Here is a 14,603-nt window from a genome sequence, read left to right on the forward strand (position 1 = left end):
GCAAGAAAACAACAGTCTGAGCATGGTAGTCAGTTTTTGGCAACCAACAAGATTGTTGACTGTCAAAACATCAGCTGAATTTGAAATTCTGTAAGAATTAAATGTACTTCAGATGACTTTATTGTATTGCTCACAGTGTTAATTCTCACACTGTGATTTAATAATAATCACCTCTGTTGCCATAGTGATAGCTAGAGGATAAATTGTGCATCCTGACATGATGCCCACCTCCAGAAGTCCCAGTGCTGTAGTAAGCCATTGGGTAGAGTGTCGGAATATCTGAATATGCCCAAAGCAGATTTTAGGTAATGATTGAAGCTTAGAAAGTCTTTTTGTCATATTCAGCTGATTGCATGGTTCTCCTATTGGCTGACTAAATTTGGAGACAAATTATGCTTATGGGATAAAAGCTTCAATAAAAGTATTTTCTTCTTTTTTAAATCTGTTTCTTTGGATAGCACCTATTTACGTATTTATAGGGATAGTTTGTTGCCATGGTAATACCACTTCCTTAAACAAGAGCAGTAAGAAAATGTTGTCACATAAATGACTCGTTCTGTAAAATTGTACATTGTCTTTCACTTTTAACTGTTATCACTCTGTTTATCTGTCTTTCTATGTGTTATCAGTAATGTATAAATGTAGGGCATCATCTTTGTGAGAGACAACAGTTGCGTGTTGAACACAAAATATAAATTAAGCCTTAGTAACCTACTGCAACTACATCTACAGTTAAAATGTGCAAATACTATATGATGAAAATCTTTATACATCAAGGAGGCAATTAAAAAAAGGTCATTGTAACATCCAAACAAATTTTCTCGAGGAATAGCAGTAGGTCTTCTGTGCTAACGTGAGCTTTTACAAAATTGTGGGAAAAACACTTATTTGCTTTTTTGCAGTTAGATGTAAAAATCATTACTGCTCTCTATCAGTAGCCAGTTAGCCTAGCTTAGCGTAAAGTTAGCATGGCTCTGTCCAGAGATAACAAACTCCAAGTATTAGCACCTCTAATGTCCTACCTCATTTGTGTAATCAGACTAAAATGTAACAACAAGTTGTAGTTTTGTGGGACTATTTCTTGGTCAGGAACAGTGATATCTTGAAGTCTCCACTGAACACCACAAGACTTCTGGAAGTTACTGCTCTGGGTCAAAATCTGGTCTGGTTCCCCCTATTTCAAGTCTTACAGCCAAGCTAAGCTAACTGGTAGCTGGCTGTAGCTCTCTACTGGACAGACATGAGAGTGGTATAAAACTTTCCTAAGATTAAAACTTTTACTCTAATGAATTTAAATGAATCATTGCAAAATGTTGCCATTTATATTATATTGTTAAGCTGCTAACTAGTTATTATCAGCTATTGAATTTACATTTTTCTGGAAAGCAGTCAGTGCTGGTTGTCCATTCATGAACTGTGAGAGATGGTCACTAATATGTAAATGCTCTTCCAAAGTTCAATTTCTTTATCACTTAAAGGTATCGAGGGTTACCTCATGAAACATTTGCAGCTTTATTCAGCCTACATTAGTTACGTCGGCTTCGAGTCTGATTATTTTCTGTTATTGGTGCATCGGTGCCACCAACTGTTACCACCCTTTGCGGTCAATATGTGCTCATGGTGAGCATACGCATTCTCATGTGCATGCTGGTAGAACACATGACCATTACACTAACATGACACTAGTGGTCAAAACCCCTACAGGGCATAATGTACCACATCTATATCAGACATCTGTTGGAAACATTTCCTATAGTGATATTGGCTGACATCTGAATAAAGTCAGCAAACAAGAGCAGGTTGACACATTCAGTGACTTCTTTGAAAAGTAGTGAAAACTATTTACACGCTGATATGGTAATTGTGCAGACATACTAGGTTTGCCTCGGGATGTTATGATCCCACCTCTCTCACTCACTGCTTTTGCATAAAATCCTAACAAAAGGATAGACTAAAAGATGACTGTAGTTGGCACTTTGTTCATCAGTTATTAATAATATAATCAAATCATTTCTAAGTATTCAGTTTGGGAAAAATATAAGTGTTTTGTAGACACAGTTTTTAAATGTTGGTTGACAATTAGCGGAGAAATGCTTATTTAAAGATCTAGAGGTTATTTTAGAGGACTGTTGTTTTTCTCCCAACTTGTGAAGTGCAAGTACAGGTAGCGGTTTTATTTTGAGATGACTGTGGTGACAAAGTGAGTGCCTCTGTTTTACTCAAGCAGGGTCAAAATATGCAGAGAGAGAGAGAGAAGAGAGAAGAGAGAGAGAGAAAGAGAGATTTGGTGCTTTCTGTCTTCATCTAGGGAACGAATGTACTTTGACATCTCTGGGGAAAACTGTTACTGGTTGCCTTCACAAAGTGCGATGGAAAATGGCCCTACTCCTCCCTTTTTTTTTTTTTTAGAAAGAGATGGGTCAGGGAATATGACAAAGCTTCAGGGCATTTAGTGTAGTGGGAGGAGTGGGGGGAAGAAATGGGATTAGAGAATATAAGAGAGAGAGGATAGATGGGTCTTTTTAGTCAAGTGGTTTGCCGGTTAATATTTTAGTGCCAGTATTTGGAGAAACATTATAATTAACCAATACCTTCAGGAAGGGCCCCATAGGAAGAAATGATCTTTGAGATGAAGCATTTTAATGAATCAGGGCACATCTTTACATTGACAATGGATTTAAGTTAGTTTCATATCATCATAGTTTAAAACAGTTTGTGTTGTTTGCCTTTTGACTATCTGATAGACATATCATGGTCAGTTTCCTCTCCAATAGTGCACTAGTTTTACATTAGAAAATTTGTTTTTTAACTCTGTGATGTCATAGATTAGTACAGTCATGACTGTCTTACTTAAATGGGAGAGTTTCCTGACCCTGATACCTCAGGGTTGTAAGGATAGTACAGGATAGTATGTAGTTTCATTTGGACCCTATTATGATAACTAATATAGCGGTTTATCAAAGCTCTGACCAAATTGCACTGTTGAGATAATTAATAACATATTTTGATTATGTGATCCACTGATGCAAATTAAATCATCTGGTATTGCTGGCATGTCTACTTTGTTCAGAAACGTGTAACTATTCCATTCAATTCAACTAAAATTGAATTACATGTATTCACTACATTACACTTATGACTTTATTGTAACTCCTGCATGTAGTATTTCATCATAATGCAGTGGTTGTTTCAGATGTTGCTTTCTACAGTGAACTTGAAAACAGACGTACTGACTACTGATTGACTGAGTTCACTGAAAAATGCTGTTAACTTGTACTGTGTCCACATATGCATGCAGTACCCACCACACAGCTTCCAAGCATTTAGCAATATTATACACCCAGGTGGTGTTTAACACATGCATATGTGCCAATACGATTACATTTGCAAGCACAATAGGTACTTGTAGTTCAGGTAGATTCATGCATTGAAATGTGTGATGTAGTTAGGGATTTTGATGTACGTACGTTCATTGGATATTTGCCAGTAGGTTTTGAGGGAAAAGTGCTTAAACTAATAGACACTTAAATCACAAAATGCTTTACGGAGTGTACTTTTGATCAAAACACAGCCAGTCCTTGTGGTCTAAGGCTTGATCAGATCCTGACAGTATGCTCTGCAGGAGGGCGTCTGACCCTGCCCAAGCATACAAACAAAAGCGCCTGTTTAAGCCTTAGTCAATGATGCTCTTGACTTTATGATTGCTTTGGGTCAGTGAGCCTTCGGATGCTTGGAGTCCGTTATGCTTTCTTGCAAGTTTAGTTTCTTATTTGTTTTGAAGTGTGAGGATACGCTGAAATGTTCAGAAGCAGTGTGCAATGAAATATTTAATAAACTAAGTGGACATTGTGCTTGGCGAAGACTCGCCCATACAAAAAAAAAATCAGATATTTGTTTCATCAGAGCAAACTGCGGTGTGATTTAAGCATACCCAATGCATGAGCTTCAATTGGCTAATTGGTCATCAAACCAAATGCTTTTAGAAATTATTTTCATCAACATATTTGTTCAAACAAAATGTTTCATTCCTCTCTTATTTAACAGAATGTACAATGAGCTCCATGCTCTAAGTAATTGGCAGACACACAATTTGTGGGTCTATGCTGTTATTAGAGTGACAATTACCATAGTTAGTGAGGGTAAAGTGCAGACAGACAGATTTGACTGGAATGTATTTTTAGCCATATCTAATAATCAGAGGAAGGTATACTGTAGCATTTTTATGCACCCAGTGCATTTATTTCAAGTTACTTAAGAAATGTGGACAGATTAGGGTTATATTACTAGTTTTATACATTGTTATACATTTTCAAATATCTTTATGGGCTCTGAACTGCCAGTCTGCAACCCATGACTTTTTGCTATCTACAGTAACTGTCAAAATCCTTCTTCCGTTCTCTCTGCATTTCAAAGTGTTGTATTTTAAGAGGATTCAGAAGGGAGGGAAAGTTGTTGTAGATCTGTTCCAATCAAAGAAAGACAAGGTGTTGACTTTATTTATTTATTTATTTTTAATCTTTGTCTATTATGTGAGCCTATGCAGTACATCCATTAGCTGAGTCAAGAAATTAATCACCCTGTCCTCTGTGAGTCACAGAGGACAGGGTACACATAACTGTCTGTACCTGATCCTGGTGTTTTAACATAAAACGTGCAAATTATATCACATTATTACCCCCCAAAATTAAGAAATTCCTACTGATGACTCAAACCTGACACTTCAACACCACTTGAACTTCAAAAATATGTTTAAAGCTTCCTACACTTCCAGTGACTGTAGCTCATGGATGTTGTTGACTCAGGACAGCCTTGAAAAAGAGAAGAACTGTTAAAACAAGTGATTTAAACAGATGCGCAAGGACAAATCTGACAAAGAACAAACAATTAACTTCTTGCTTCTTCTGACCAGGGTGGTATAAAAACTCTTCATTGCATTTCTTGTCACTTCTGTTTTGTTCTTGTGTAATGAGTCAGTGAAAAGGATATAGACAGAAAGGGTGTCATGGAAGATGGAACAGGAAAAGCCCAAATATACATGAAATTATTGCAAACCCATACCACTGCCATCCTTCATTTAAGAAGTAGAGGGTCATAAGTTCTCTTCTACCTTTTAAATTTGACGAGGCACGCAATAAAGTACATACTGTAGTAGAGCTGTTTTCTCTGTTGTTTATGATCCTTATGCTAATGGCATTTCTACTATTACACCATGGAACATTATCTGAATACACTGATTCAGCACAGCCAATCACTGAACAGTTTCCACTGTTTCTATTTTCTTTGTCAGCAATTCATATTTTACGGCCTAAACATCCTCACTCAAGCAATGCAAGGCTGACATGGGTTGAAGATGTTGGGTGTTTAGATGTTAAGGATCGCATTAGGACTAAAAATGTGAGGAGAGAAGGACATTTTGTAATGAAAAAACACTGAGAATCATTGTCAACAAATCTATTCACTCACAAAGACCACTGCCTGGGGGTAGCAGCTTTTGAGTCGTGGGTGCCACTTTTCTTAGAACTGAATCTTTCTTTTGCTACTTGCTAGACAAGGTATCAACTGAGGAACAGACAAAGGAAATAAAACAAGTAATATGTATTTGAACAGATTCTAGTCTTCAGCCCTCTCTGTAGTTCTGCATCTAGCTTCTTCAACGTTTCCTGTCTGTGTTGACCAAAGAGAAAATTTGCTTGTAATGTAATGCTAATATCCCAAAGTTTGTATGGATGGAAACAAATCTGACAGAGCTGATACTAACAAGATTAATAAACCCTGGGTTACCATATTGAAGCTCAGGGAACACACTAGCACATGATACTGTACATGGTAATTATTTAAAATATATCGTAAGCACAAAGATGTGAAATAGGCATATTCATTAAGTCCTAAAACATAAGTTTATGTTTTAGGACTGTATCTTCAATGATCATATAGCCCCACAGTATGTCTGAAGTCAGCTACTGTTGGTTACTGCGGGTATAGTACATGGACACTGTGAATGGATTATCCTTGTAAACCTAAAGTTGTCTGAATATTGAAGTGGGCTAAGTGTTTACAGTGCATGTAAGGGAGTCGTTGGGCATAGCTGTTTACATGTCTACAGCATGTACTGTAATCATGTAAATGAGGCTCTTCCTTTTCCTTTACATGAATTGCTAGCATACAAATTAGTATGGATGAGTGCATTTCCTCAGTGTTGTTTCAGAAGCTTCTCAGAGTAACTGATCTTTATCTTCTGTTTTTACATACATTCTTGAAGCAGCAAAAACAGATTTAAATTTGCTTTGTCACTGCTGTATTGTACACTATAGAGTAGCCTATGTATTTCTGCAGTAGTTTGTTTGAAAATGTCATTTTTCATTAACATAGTTTACATTGGCAAATAATGCATAATGCAAGTCTTCCATCTGATGTTGGTTTTTTAACCTGCAATATTGCATTCAGACGTATGAGTGGAATCCATGTATCCGAACTGCGAAAAAATGTGTTTTGCACTTAAAGGTACAGTGCATTTTAAAGAGGAGAAGGTTACTACTAGCCATGATTGATTCACAACTAAAACAAACCTAGCTAACACCTTTTAACCAGAGATAATCAGTGAAATTAAGGCTGTAAAATAAGAGGTAATCAAAATGAATTTAACATTATCACTACTCCATAAATTTACTTTGCTTGGTGCAATATTTTGATCAGACAGAGCACACAAAAGTGTTTTCAGAGTACAGTGGTTGCACATGATCATCTTTTGTACTTTTTTAGTGACATCAGATTTTCCTTTGTTCCCTCAGGTCCTCCAGTCATCGTAGGAATGAGCATCAACATAGCGAGCATCGACTCCATCTCAGAAGTAAACATGGTAAGATACCTCTGCTTCTTATGTTATTTGTTGTTATTTTTGGTTCCTTCCAAAATGTTTCCAATTCACCCTCACATTGAACAACCAGCAGGTAGTACCAGTGAAGTACCAAGACATGATCTCTCACTGGCTTCACACCCTCAAACACGACCAATTGTGTTGTCAGACTGAATGACCAAGACAAAGGTAGCACTACAGGAAGTGTATGGTGATGAGCCAAAAATTTACTCATCTTTTTACTGAATGAAAACTTGATTTTCACAATAACTATAAAAATAGAGGGTTCTTTTTCATTCACAGTATACAGTTGTTGTTTTTTTTATACACACTACTCTGCAGGAAATACAGCACATATTCTTTTTCTCTGGCACAGACTTGAGAGCAGTCAGAAATGTAGGCTGACTAGTGAAGGAGGCAATATGGCTGGTGTCTTGAGTGATGACGTCATTCTGTTTCTTAGCACTCTCTTTATTTCACTCAGCATGACATAGTCGCTCATAGCGAAGCTCACTCCTCCCACATGTGGGGAGACAGCTTTTCAATGTCTTTCTTTCTTTTTTTCTTTCTTTCTTTCTTTATTCCTTTCTTTCGTTTGTCTGGCCTTTGCTTCTGGAGTGATCAAATGATTTTCAAAGCAACAGCAGACTTTGTTTTATATGTGTTCATGATTTTCCTGAAATATCTTCACTCTTGTACCGTCTTTGATTTATGAGATTAAGATGCCAACATAGGAACACTTTTGATTAATAAGTCAAAATGTGTACTCAGTGATAACAGATATTGTGTGCATTTTAAATGTAACATGATAAATTGCTCCTTCAGACTAAGTAAAAATCAGATAAATTGCTCGATATTTTTGTAGACAGTCAAGTGTCAAAATGTTTGTCATGTGTTTTTCTCAAAGCAATGTACAGTACCTTTCCTCAAATCTGCATTTGAAATTGTTCATTTTTAATGACAGATGTGATAGAAAAGATTGATTAATTTGTTTATCAGTAGTAGGGCTGAGTGCTCATCAAGAGTTTTGTGTTCATGAATTTGGTAACAAGTGATACTTTTCAAAGAAAACACTTTGTATCATTAACAACAAATGAAGCCATAAGGAATACTAGATGTCTCCTATGCATCATGTCCAATCACATCAAGTGTGGGTGATTTTTTTTTTTATCTTAATTGTTAGAAATAGTCTGAGATATAGCGCCAGAAATTGTGCAATAAGATTAAGGTAAGTATTTATGGTATAACCATCACCTGTGTGTGGCCTGATGTCTAACAATAAGCACACTGAGGGCTCAGCTTGAAATGTGCATGCATTAAATAATATTTTCTGTCATGGTGTGCAGACTTTTCTGTTTGTTTTAAAATATTTAAGGAAAACAAGAAATACAGTGCTTCTAGTCCATTTAGCACAGCTGCCAATGTTACGTCTGAGCTGTACTATGTGTTAAATGAGTTACCAAAATAAATGGCATGCAGAAAACTGGTCAGTACCAGCTGTGCTAATGTCTGCCACCGAATGTGATGAGGAAATAAACACCTTTCGTTGAAATTAATTTTACTTAAGCACACAATATTCAAAATCACTGTAAATTTTGGACTATGTGTGTGGTAAATTAAACCAATGTGCATCTTTCGTGGTTCTGCCCGTAGACTACAGTACTTTGACCAGAGGGGCAATGATGCATTGGCTGGCAGACATTATGTCTCCACTTGAACACTTTTTCAGTTAGATACAGCTGTATTTGTTGGTTTGCTGCCCATGTCCTATTCTACAAATGCTGAGCTGATTAGTTTTTCTGACTCTGTGTAAAAGCTAAACAATTTTCATCATCTGAGGGCATTACAAATAGTGCTGTATTCCCATATAGCAGATGCATTTCTTTTATTGCTGTTGTAGCCTTATCAAAGTTGCACATTCCACTCTTTGCACTTCATTAAATTACATTGTGTTAAAGCACTGAATATAGGGATTTATCATTTTTTACATTTACATGCTAGTACACACACCACCTTGTTCTTTCTTCTACATAAATTATGGTAATATCTGTTAATTGTGATTTTAGAACTGACATTGAATAGTTTTGTTCTGTTTTTTTGAACCAAGACGTAATGTGCCTGCGATCAGGTCTGCTTTCAAGTGTTACTCCCAGTTTGATGAATGCCTACTATATCTAAAGGGGTCACTCAGGTCTATATGTCTAGTTTCATCAGGCACTGGAAACACTAACAAAATGTCTTTGCAGACAAGCTTTTTCATAAAATTGTTAGAAGAACTTGTGACTTTGTGTACAGTCAAATTGTTTGGTTTTTTGTTTGTTTTTTTTGTCTTTGACTTAATGCAAGTTTTTTTTTCTTTTTCCTAGGACTATACCATCACAATGTATTTCCAGCAGAGTTGGCGAGATAAGCGTTTAGCCTATGGCGAGCTGAACCTAAACCTGACTCTGGATAACCGTGTAGCAGACCAGCTTTGGCTCCCTGACACCTACTTCCTTAATGACAAGAAGTCCTTTCTTCATGGTGTGACAGTAAAAAACCGTATGATCCGACTGCACCCTGATGGCACCGTCTTATACGGGCTGAGGTAAGAACAGTGTAAACCTAACATGCCAGAACAACATTTATACAGTTATACAGTTATTTTTTATTACGTGCAGTGATTTCATACACTCTATATGGCTGGTCCAGTGGTTTACATGAGCATTTCTGCTTGTAATTTGTCCTGTTACGTCCTGTTTTGGGGGCTGTGGGGTTCTATTTCAACATGTATCTACAACTTGAACTACAGGTACAAGTTAACATTTTCAGAGCTGATTTACAAAAGGAAAAGGAATGACATGGCTGTTGATGTTTTGTGTAACCAGTAAGATTTTAATCCACACAAACTGACACAAAAAGTAAATACTCAATAGTCAGGAACAGATGTCCACAGTGATAATTGTAAATCAATAACTGCATGTATGTGCCAAGTGGGTGATATTTTACATATTCTATATGGCTCCAGTTGGCTCTTGCAGTCCAAAGACTGAACAGGTTCAGGTGAATTGGACACTCTAAATAGTCCCAATGTGTTACTGTGAGTGTGACTGCGTGTTTGCCAGTCCAGGGTGATTCTCTGTCTTTCCACTAGTGCATGCTGGGAGTAACCCCAAAAAGGAAGCCATTACAGTATAGAGAAGGAACGGATGGATTTATTGTGCCTTTTTTAAATTTTACTTTTGGAAAGATTTAATAATGCAAGAAGAAAATCTGGATGTACAGGAAAAATACCCCTGCTGGGACGTTTCACCCCTCTCTAACCCTAAACAGGTACTGTGAATGGTCCTCTCATCTCTCCTCAGCACTTAATTGACAGATGGGAAAGAGTTGTGTTTTTTTGCAAATATTGTACTGCCAAAGACCCAGACATACAAATAATAACTTTTAATTAGATAACTGCTGTTTTTGTCATTTGCCTCTGTCATGTGGCAGTAATACAGCAAGTGATAATTTTGATAACGTTTGATCACAAGTGGCACCAGAAAAACAAGCTGCTAGTATGCATCAATTGGGCCTGTGAGAGGATAATCATGACAGATTTATTTTTGGACTTTATTTTTTATTTATAAAGTTAATAGTCTACAAACTTCTAAGTGTGACTCAAGACCAACAATAACAATATATTGGAAGAAGGGAAGGGCACATTCATTCCAAAATATGTTGGCCCAGAAAGCTAAGAAAAAAAAAAAAAAGGTTCAAAATGCTCACCACCTAAATGTCCCAGATCAGCATGACAAACTAGACAATTCAGTCAACAGTAAATGTGTACAGAGGGACTCATTTAAAATCCCTTGGGGGCTTCTAAAAGTAAGAAGTGTCCTGAGGTTTGTTCAAACTCAGGATGAATCGCTGCAAGTCATTAAAATAAAGTAGTTTGATGGAGGCAAGCAAGCTGGGAATGTGTTTTGTTCCATGAATAAAAGGAAATGGCACTGACAAGGTTTAGATCATACGAAGTAATGAATTATTAATGCAATAATCAGTATTCAGAAACTCTGAATTACTGAATTGGTGCTGACACTAAAGGAGATATGACAGCAACACGTTTTTTTTTCTTTTTCCTTTTATGACTCTTCACAAGGCTATTAAAGTATCAGCACAGTAGAAATGCAGTCTCTGTGCTGTTGAAGAGCACACTGCAAATGTCCGCCAGATGAATTTTCAGATTTGTTCTTCAACCTGTATGACAGTTGCACATGGGCGTGGCCAGGTAATCTTTGCAATTTTGGTGATCAGGTGTAAGAGTGCAATTCTGAGAATGAGCAGGATCAGGATGAATATATTGTTTGTTAGAGGAATAAATTTACAGCAGGTAGAGTTTGGATGTGTCTCAATAAAGACCAATCAAATCAGAGGCAAACTCTGCTTTAATCCCATTAAAATTAAGAGCTTTGATTATTTTGAAATGTGCACTAGATGAAAAACTATATACGGTATATGTGTGCCACCAAATAAAGCAGGTAGAAACACAGGAACAATTTCCTGACAATGGTACCAAAATCTCACTACACTACCTAATCTGAATAAACATTCCCAGCTGCTCTGCTCAGTGTACCTCAGCACATGCAGGTTCCTCTGGAGCCACAAAAGTACCAAGCAGGCACAAGCGTAGTGAAATGAACTCATGCCAGAAGAAAATGGCATTACACCTGCATTTACACCTCTACTGGCTTTGTGCCTGCATGAAAACAGAAAGCTAAGACTGTTACTAGGGACAGTAGCATCAACCATTTCTGCAACATTTCATCTCCAAACACACTGCACGGGGTTTTACTGTTATCATCACCCTCTGCAGTAATGGTACACCACAGATGGCGTCAAGCCCTTGGATCCGTCCTCCAGACCATTTTTTTTCCAACAGTATACAGTAATTAGAAGAAGAGCATAATCTACATGCAATGGTGATTTCAGAACCTTTACCAGCCTCCTGTAAGCATGTAATTAAATCGCTTTGTTGAAATGTTTGACTTTGCCCAAGGGTTGTGTGTGAACATTTTTTTTTCCAGAACAATGGATGTGACTTTAACAATAGATGTTGTATTCTCACTTCAATTCATTTGGATGTTGTGCCTCTCAAGTTTGACCGCTTGAGATTTTTGTTGTCTTAACTGCATTTTCTTGTAAAGACTGCCTGTTTGAATGTATCCCCTGTGCTACTCTTGAGTACAATAGAATACAAAGTGTGGACAATCACATTACACACTCTGCTGCACCTTGTGCTGCGCTCTCACCTATCCACTCACTGTGAAATGTGCTGATACTGGCGTTTGTCTGTTTTTTTGCCTTTATTTAACTCGATTCCTACTGCTTACAGTGATTTTATTCAGAGCTGCGCTGATTTGTGTTGGTCAACCAGTTTTATTTTTATATTCATTTGAAGTACAAGCTGACATTCTCTCTGCTTCACAACTGCGTCCTCATCTTTTTACCCGCTGATCTTGAATCGACTGTTGAATGGTGCATTCTCTGTACCTGCAGTCTCTATTCTGTGGCTAAACTAGTCAGACTGCACCAGTTTTTTAACAGTAATGTCTTTTTTTTTTTTTACAAAGAAAAACTTATGCAATCAGAATCATTTTATGTTATATAGATGCTCTAATCACAAAAAATTCAAAGTGACAAAATAACAAATAATTTGGTATTTCACAACTAACTTTCAAAGAACTGAAATCTGATTTTGACTGTTGAGTGATAGACTTAGTTAATAATTGTCCTGAATTTTTTCAGATTTTGATGCATCGGCAGTGTTTGGGGATTGCAGGTGGTGCAGTAGTGAACATTACCAAGTCAAGAAGTTCCAGTTCAGATCATGTTTAAGTCTTTTTGTTTTTCTTATCTTTAGCCTGTAAAGCACTTTGAATAATCTCTATGTATGATAAGGTGCTATATAAATAAACCTGCCTTGCCTTGCCTAAGTCCTTCTGAGGTGACAGGGGCCTGTGGTTATGTGAGTACTACTACTACTACTGTATGCCACAGATTCCTCCCACAGTCCAAAGACATGTCAGTTAAATGGATTGGAGACGTCACATTTTCTAAAGTGTACATATATTTGCCATTAAGTATTTAATGGAGCAACGATGGTACATGTGTACTGTAGGTCCAAAAGTCAAATCCAATCTGGAAAACTGCCCCAACCCATCACACTAGAATTAATTTTGTTCTTGAGATGCACTGTAGCAAGACTTAAATCTTGTGCTTTATTTTTCTGCGGAGAGGAGGGAGGAGGCTGGATCTGAAGACTGCTGAGCAGTGCGGGAGGTGCAGGAGAGCATTTGGGTGTTGCAAAGAAACAAAGTCATTCAAAACATCAATAAAATAAGTCGGTGTCAGTAGAAAGTGTAGATCCCGATGTGCACGACGGAGCAGGTTTTTCTAACTTGCCAGTGAGTTGAGAGGCTGAATCATCATTAGCAAACTGACAATCTAGTTTGGTAGCACGCTGGGTCCTGTGAGCACTGAGGGCTTTGTTGAGTTAAGCTTTCGCCAGATGGTGTTGTCTCTCTTCCCATTCCTGTGAATCCACTCTTTCATATTCCTCTGTTTATTAAACCACAGTGTAGTACAATGATCTTCTTTGGTAAGCGAGCTACCTCACAGAAAAGGATACAGAAGTAGACTGCGTAGGTGTCAAAACTATTGCTCACATATCTGAAGAAGGCCTCCCTGTCTGGAGTGCCGAGCCGCTGGGATCCACCTCCAGATTGCTTTTAGTTGTCGTGTAGCGCTGGCACAAACATGTCTGCTCAGAAATGCCAGGAGTGGCCTGTAAAAATAAATGGAATGCGCCTTTAATAGTTGGACAAAAGTTTTACCTCCTCAATAGCTACAGTCTCCACCACACCAATACAAACTGACTAATAATTGCGTATCATGTTGAAATCTATAAAGTCAACAGACTGCTTAGGGTTGGACTGCAGTGCCTGCTCAGGTCTGAGGCTGCTGCTGACCATCTCTGGCGGGACTGTAAGTTGCTGACCTACATCTGCTGACATTTCCAAATCCCAGGTCCTCATTGTGAGCCATCCTAAACTTGTGCCTACTCAATGACGATTCTCCCCTGACTTGTTAACTGTCACACATAAAGGCAATTTTATTCGTAGTGGGTTTTTTCTTCTTCTTCTTCTTCTTTCTGCCAAGGGGTAAAGAATTCATTTCTGTCCATTATTCCGAGTTTCTGCTACCAGGATTTTACTGCTTCACTATTCTACCAGGGGTATTGTCCTTAAAGAACAGTAACTGTGTCTTGACAGGATATGTCTTCCTGTTTATGATCACAGAGGACGCACGGGCCTCGCTTCAGCTTAAGGCTTGAGGCAGCACATTGTATAGTAGGTTCTCTCTATATTTTATTTTGTCCCATTTTTCGTTGTGTACAGAAAGATGCAGCTTTGATTATATATTTACTTTACGATTAGTTCCCTTTTTGAGGCCACAGTTTGCAGGTTTTATGAAAGGCTGTGGTTATAATGTGTTTCCATTACTGTATGCTTGAAATTAATTGTCATTAGATTTAATTTGCTACTACTGTAAAACTGCATATCACCCACTATGCACACACATTCTGAGCCATGTTATTAATGGCAACGTTGCTTTTTAATTCAACTTTTTGTATGGAAAATCATGATTGCCAAGTGACCTTTCCTATTAATGTAATTAGGCATGATGTTATCTCCTCACAGTGTGTATCAGTAGTAGCCCTGCTGTA

The 14,603-nt window shown here is 37.6% G+C and overlaps 1 protein-coding gene across 2 annotated transcripts in view; it reads left to right on the forward strand.

Moving 5' to 3' along the window:
- Positions 1 to 14,603, forward strand: part of gabrb4 (gamma-aminobutyric acid type A receptor subunit beta4) — a 91,241-nt gene that overhangs the window by 59,684 nt on the left and 16,954 nt on the right. For both annotated transcript variants that reach the window (XM_067607608.1, XM_067607607.1), the window contains 2 exons: positions 6,789 to 6,856; positions 9,220 to 9,440. In XM_067607608.1, the coding sequence (XP_067463709.1) occupies positions 6,789 to 6,856; positions 9,220 to 9,440 (289 nt within the window). The remainder of the gene's footprint in view (positions 1 to 6,788; positions 6,857 to 9,219; positions 9,441 to 14,603) is intronic.

This window comes from Thunnus thynnus, chromosome 13 (assembly GCF_963924715.1).
Source record: "Thunnus thynnus chromosome 13, fThuThy2.1, whole genome shotgun sequence".
In the NCBI taxonomy this organism is placed as follows: Eukaryota; Metazoa; Chordata; class Actinopteri; order Scombriformes; family Scombridae; genus Thunnus; species Thunnus thynnus.